Source organism: Salvelinus namaycush, chromosome 34 (genome assembly GCF_016432855.1).
Source record: "Salvelinus namaycush isolate Seneca chromosome 34, SaNama_1.0, whole genome shotgun sequence".
In the NCBI taxonomy this organism is placed as follows: domain Eukaryota; kingdom Metazoa; phylum Chordata; class Actinopteri; order Salmoniformes; family Salmonidae; genus Salvelinus; species Salvelinus namaycush.
This window is the reverse complement of record NC_052340.1, coordinates 38,403,954-38,410,745: the sequence shown is the minus strand read 5'-3', so window position 1 is coordinate 38,410,745 and position 6,792 is coordinate 38,403,954. Positions and strand designations below refer to the sequence as shown.

At 43.9% G+C, this 6,792-nt stretch overlaps 1 protein-coding gene across 1 annotated transcript; it reads left to right on the top strand.

Moving 5' to 3' along the window:
• The first annotated feature begins 469 nt into the window (after window positions 1-469).
• LOC120028787 (extracellular calcium-sensing receptor-like) lies at window positions 470-5,415 on the top strand. The gene is made up of 7 exons (XM_038974029.1): window positions 470-687; window positions 1,043-1,337; window positions 1,889-2,178; window positions 2,419-2,714; window positions 3,414-3,634; window positions 3,884-4,229; window positions 4,499-5,415. The coding sequence occupies exons 1-7, from the start codon at window positions 470-472 to the stop codon at window positions 5,413-5,415; spliced, it is 2,583 nt and encodes an 860-aa protein (XP_038829957.1).
• The last annotated feature ends 1,377 nt before the right edge of the window (window positions 5,416-6,792 follow it).

Here is a 6,792-nt window from a genome sequence, read left to right as displayed (position 1 = left end):
GGAAATATAAGTGAGGCAAAGTGCCAAATGGACTAGACAGTAGGGGAAATACTGTGCAGAGCCAGCGTGCCAAAAGGACTAGACAGTCAGGGAAATATAAGAGAGGATTATGGTTATTGTGTGTCTAATGTATGTTTATGTCTATCTAAATCATTACAGTCAACGTAGTTCTGATGCTGGTGCATACACTCTCTATAGCTGAAAGAATCCGGACATGACTGGGTGAGCAGAGCAGCCTCTAACCCCTCCCTCCTTGGCATGGCCAAACCCACAGTGTGGCCCCCAGAGGAATCCCCACAGAGGTACAGTGGGTATTTAAACCAGAGTAGAGAGGTAACCTGACCTATGTGGGTCTGTGTGGCACTGTATTACGCCATACCTTCTAGACATCAGGGGAATGAGGCTCTCTCCGGCTCCTGCTCTGGATCCAAGTCTGGCTGGTAGTCTGGTTCTACTACATCTAGCTGTGATGGCTGGTGGGCTTGCCTTGCTCTCGTCTGCCTCTGCCTCTTCCTCTGCTTCTGGGCTGGAGTCTGTCAGATGCAGGCTCCAAGGCACCACTCGTCCTCCGGCGTTCTCCCAGGACGGGGACTTTGTCATCGGGGGTGTGTTCTCCATCCACAACTACATGTACACTTTGGAACACAGCTACACCAGCATGCCTGAGCCCCTGCAGTGCACAGGGAGGTCAGTGAGCGCAAGAGGGAGTGGGGGACAGGACTGTGGCTGTGTGGGGAGACAGATAAATTGTGTTTTAAAGTTACAGAGACAGTGTGTTTATAGACAGATAAACAGTGTTTTAAGTAAAAAGTGTGTTTGTGTCTGAGAGAGTAGGTAAAGCCTACTGTTACAATGTGTCACATTTTCAAAATGCAGGCTATCCTACAATGTCCTCAACTACCGATATCAAAAGTGTAGGCATGTAGACAGTGTGGAAAATAAGGCTAGATTTTAAGATGTTTGGCCTCGTATAACCATGTATTCTATATGCTAGTTTACCATTTAGTCAAGTGGTGCTCACTCACCTATCTTCTATTTACAGTTTGGATTCCCGTGAGTTGCGCTTCTCGCGCGCCATGGTCTTCGCAGTTGAGGAGATAAACAACAGTTCGGACCTTCTACCGGGTGTCACACTTGGTTATCAAGTGCATGACTCGTGCACCTCGGTCCCCATGGCCATGAATGTGGCCTTCCAGCTGGCTAACGGCCTGGACCCAATGTTTGATACCGGAGAACAGTGCTCGGGGTCGGCTACAGTGACAGCTATCGTGGGCGAGTCTGGCTCCACGCCTACCATCAGCATGTTGCGCATCATCGGCCCTTTCGGCATTCCTCAGGTAAACTCCTGTGGAAAGAAATCATATATTCTCCTCTCTTTCAGGAAAGAAATCCTCTTTTAACTTCCTGTAGTCCAACTGTATTCTCCTCTCTTTCAGGAATATACATTTCTGTGTGAAATTATGTGGAGAAAGGCATTTGAACAAAGACTGAGGATTATGAGTCTGGAGAACTTGTATAGGCATTTGAACATAGACTGAGGACTATGAGTCTGGATGAATTTAAACATGATCTGAGGACTATCTTTCATAGGCTAGGTTGTTATGGGATACCAGGGATTGTTGTCATACCTTTAACTTATTTTTTTCACAGCACCAGTTTGCCTTATAAAACTATTTTCAATATGAATAGAATGACCAAGTTAGAAATATGTAGAAATATGTATCCTTTTCAATCTGGCCTAATGAAAAACAATACATTGGCTTATTAATGTCTCCCTAATATCATACCACACAGCTAAAGAAAAAAAGCAGGAAGTAGCCAATAACTGAGACTCGTTTGGCCGACATTATGTTCTTTCTCATGTTTTCGACTGTCTGTTTCTACCTAGGTGAGCCACTTTTCCACCTGTGCGTGTCTGAGTGATAAGAAACAGTATCCAACCTTCTTCAGAACCATCCCCAGTGATCAGTTCCAGGCTGCCGCTCTGGCCCACCTCATCAGGCACTTCGGCTGGACCTGGATTGGGGCGGTCCGTTCCGACTCTGACTACGGTAATAACGGGATGGCGGCTTTCCTACAGGCAGCACAAGAGGAAGGTATCTGTGTGGAATATTCTGAAGCCTTCTCCCGTACCAACCCACCCAGCAGAGTGCAACGGGTGGCCGACGTGATCCGCAGGTGATCCGTGATTACTTGTGAACTTTTCATTCACACAAATGCAAGACCATATTTAAAAGAAAATTATTGATATTCATTTCTCTCTTTTCCCAAAGCTGATCTGTGAGAACAACATGATTTGCATATCTTAAACATGTCAAAAGTGTTGATTAATACTAATGTTCATGTTCACTTCACTGAGACATTCCAATGAATGATAAACATGATAAGCATGTGTTATGATATAATCATGTTCCCCAGCTCCACAGCCCGGGTGGTGGTGGCATTCACATCTGTTGTGGAAATGAGGATCCTGCTCGAGGAGATGGAACGCCTGCCCTCTCCTCCCCGCCAGTGGATCGGGAGTGAGTCCTGGGTCACTGACCGAGACATGCTGCGCTTCGGCCTGTGTGCCGGGGCCATCGGATTTGGCATCCAGCGCTCTGTCATCCCCGGTTTCAGGGATTTCCTCCTGGACCTCTCCCCACAGAAGGTGTCCAACTCTCCCCTGCTCACAGAGTTCTGGGAGGGAGCCTTTGGCTGTCGGCTGGGGATAGGTATCTATCTATCTATCTATCTATCTATCTATCTATCTATCTATCTATCTATCTATCTATCTATCTATCTATCTATCTATCTATCTATCTGTCTATCTGTCTGTCTGTCTGTCTATCTATCTATCTATCTATCTGTCTGTCTGTCTGTCTGTCTGTCTGTCTGTCTGTCTGTCTATTTATCTATCTATCTTTCTATCTATTTATATACAGTATGCATCAATCTATTTGTATCTCTGTCTGTCTGTCTGTCTGTCTGTCTGTCTGTCTGTCTGTCTGTCTGTCTGTCTGTCTGTCTGTCTGTCTGTCTGTCTGTCTGTCTGTCTGTCTGTCTGTCTGTCTGTCTGTCTGTCTGTCTGTCTGTCTGTCTGTCTGTCTGTCTGTCTGTCTGTCTGTCTGTCTGTCTGTCTGTCTATTTATCTATCTATCTTTCTATCTATTTATATACAGTATGTATCAATCTATTTGTATCTCTGTCTGTCTGTCTGTCTGTCTGTCTGTCTGTCTGTCTGTCTGTCTGTCTGTCTGTCTGTCTGTCTGTCTGTCTGTCTGTCTGTCTGTCTGTCTGTCTTTCTATCTATTTATATACAGTATGTATCAATCTATTTGTATCTCTATCCGTCCGTCCGTCCGTCCGTCTCTCTCTCTCTCTCTCTCTCTCTCTCTCTCTCTCTGTATGTCTGTCTGTCTGTCTGTCTGTAGGGACTACTACAGGTGTTGGTGTTGAAGAGAAGGTGTGTGATGGCAGTGAGGATATACAGCAGCTACAGACACCCTTCACAGATACATCACAGCTGCGTGTCACTAACATGGTGTATAAAGCTGTTTACGCCATAGCACACGCCATCCACAGCATTGTTTGTGAAGAGAGAGAAAACTCCACTGTGAACTGTGACAAAAATCTCAATGTGAAGCCAACAAAGGTGAATGACAAGACAATAGGATAATGTCCTGATTGATATGTTTATTGAGACTACATGTATGAAGGCCTATGGGTTCTCATTATACTTGACAACTTGTTCTGAAGTAACGCATCTGACAAATATATGAGTTGAATTAATGTTCTGTTTCTCTCTCTCTCACTCCATCTATCTTTCCTTCTCTCCATCTCTCTTCACCTCTCTCCTTCTCTCTTGTCCCCTCTCTCTCTCCCTTGACCTTCCAACCCCCAGGTCCTGGAGAGATTGAGGAGGGTGAACTTCTCTCGTAACGGGTACCAGGTGTCTTTCGATGCCAACGGGGACCCAGTGGCAACCTATGAGCTGGTCAACTGGCAGAGACGGGAGAGTGGGAATATAGAGTTTGTGACAGTGGGGCTCTATGATGGGTCCCTGCCTCCTGACCAGAGGCTTCACATCGAGAGGGAAATAACCTGGGTAAAGAACAGTACACAAGTACCTGTGTCAGTGTGCAGTGAGAGCTGTCCCCCAGGCACTCGTAAGGCTGTACAGAAAGGAAGGCCTGTATGCTGTTATGACTGTATCCAATGTTCAGAGGGAGAAATAAGTAATAACACAGGTAGGACTATAGGAATAGTTGGCAAACATGTGTAGTAATTTCTATCACGGTTTACTAAGTAGTGGTTTATTCATATTACCAGCACTACAAAGGTAGTGTCTGTCAATCATATTCCTGTTCTTATTATCTCATGTAAGCTGCACATTAATTCAACATTCGTTATTGTAAACTGACAAAGTGCAGCATTGTGGGACATGTCTTTGTAAATAAATAAAACCTGAATCTATTATTACTAACATTCTAACAGTCTGTTGCATTGTCCTGGTCAGATTCTTCAGACTGTCTGATCTGTCCCGAGGAGTACTGGCCCAACGCTGAGAGAGACCGCTGTATCCTTAAGCCTGTGGAGTTCCTGTCCTTCCACGAGGTCCTCGGAATCATCCTGACCGCCTGCTCTGTGGGCGGGGCTTGTCTGGCCATCGCCACGGCAGCTGTCTTCTACCGCCACCGAACTTCGGCCATCGTCAGGGCCAACAACTCTGAGTTGAGCTTCCTGCTGCTCTTCTCCTTGACACTGTGTTTTCTGTGTTCTCTTACTTTCATTGGTCGGCCCTCTGAGTGGTCCTGTATGCTGCGTCACACAGCGTTTGGGATCACCTTCGTCCTCTGCATCTCTTGTGTTCTGGGGAAAACAATAGTGGTGTTGATGGCCTTCAGGGCTACACTTCCAGGCAGTAATGTCATGAAATGGTTTGGTCCTCCACAGCAGAGATTGACTGTAGTGTCCTTCACGTTTGTCCAGGCTTTGATATGCACTCTGTGGTTGGTCCTGTCCCCTCCCTTCCCCATTAAAAACCTCACTACCTACAAGGAAAAGATCATTCTAGAGTGTGATGTGGGTTCAGCTATTGGTTTCTGGGCTGTGTTGGTCTATATAGGACTCCTGGCTCTCTTGTGCTTTGTGCTGGCATTTCTGGCTCGGAAGCTGCCTGATAACTTCAATGAGGCCAAATTCATCACCTTCAGCATGCTCATATTCTGTGCAGTCTGGATCACCTTTATCCCAGCTTATGTCAGCTCTCCTGGGAAGTTCACTGTAGCTGTGGAGATCTTTGCCATCATCACCTCTAGCTTTGGGTTGTTCTTTCTGTTATTTGTTCCTAAATGCTTCATTATTCTGTTCAGGCCAGAGAAGAACACCAAGAAACACCTTATGGAGAAGACATCCAATGAAATAGGTTATTAAGATATGATTGAGGGGAAAAAACATTGTAACGTTCAGTTATATGGTTTATCATACAGTTAGGTAGGACTACTCTGACAGAGATGACCAACAATTTAGCAGGTAATCATTGGTATCATTGTAACTATTAACATGACAAAGGTTCACTTTAGATATTCCAATGTTATGAGAGATTGTTCAAATCTAGAGTGTTAAAATCTAATTTGACCTGATAAATGATGTGATTAGCAGTAGCCTACAGAGTGGAACCACTTCCATGTTGTTGGAGAAAAGCTTTATTCTTATATGAATTGATATAACATTGAAGTGCATGTGTTCAATTGATATTGTAATTCATAGTACGTATTATAATAATATAATAAACATTTTCATACACAGTTGAAGTCGGAAGTTTACAAACACTTAGGTTGGAGTCATTAAAAATAGTTTTTTAACAACTCCACACATTTCTTGTTAACAAATTATAGTTTTGGCAAGTCTGTTAGGACATCTACAAGTCAATTTTCCAACAATTGTTTACAGACAGATTATTTCACTTACAAATCACTGTTTCACACTTCCAGTGGGTGAGACGTTTACATACACTAAGTTCACTGTGCCTATAAATAGTGTCATGACTTTGCCCTCTTTGGATACAGCGAGCACCATCCCCCTACCTCTCTCTCTCTCTCCTACACCCAGGCTGCTGTGGTCAGAGAAGTTGTAAATTCCTAGAGAAGATTCTTCCTCATGGCCAGACAGTATAGAGAGAGAGTGAGGTTCATAGAGAGAACAAAGGAATTTCTTCCAGCTCACAGAACTGGAGAACCGAACAACATTCATGTTCTGGAGAATGTATAAAAGATCGGTGAAGTAACTAGCTACAAACTGGTCCATTTGGTACAATTTTGTGAAACTCATGAGAGACAATACAGCCACATTACCATAACCCTGTTTATACAAGAGTCTCAGTTATGAGGCTTACATCTAATTGTTGTATAAAATGAATGAGTAAAGATGAAACTATTGGTGAAATTATGTAATGTGATTTTAGACTGTTTAACTTCTTTGGGGTAGGGGGCAGTATTTTCACGTCCGGATGAAAAGCATGCCCAGAGTAAACTGCCTGCTACTCAGACCCAGATGCTAGGATATGTATATTATTAGTAGATTTGGATAGAAAACACTCTGAAGTTTCTCAAACTGTTTGAAGGATGTCTGTGAGTATAACATAACTCATATGGCAGGCAAAAACCTGAGAAAAAATCCAACCAGGAAGTGGAAAATCTGAGGTTTTTAGTTTTTCAACTCTTTGCTTATCCAAGATACAGTGGAAATGGGGTCATGTTGCACTTCCTAAGGCTTCCACTAGATGTCAACAGTCTTTAGAACCTTGTTTGA

Coding starts and splice junctions, on each gene's coding strand:
- LOC120028787 (XM_038974029.1), top strand. CDS start 470: ATGGCTGGTGGGCTTGCCTTGCTCTCGTCTGCCTCTGCCTCTTCCTCT. Junction 688..1,042: donor CCCCTGCAGTGCACAGGGAG/GTCAGTGAGCGC, acceptor TTCTATTTACAG/TTTGGATTCCCGTGAGTTGC. Junction 3,635..3,883: donor TCAATGTGAAGCCAACAAAG/GTGAATGACAAG, acceptor TCCAACCCCCAG/GTCCTGGAGAGATTGAGGAG.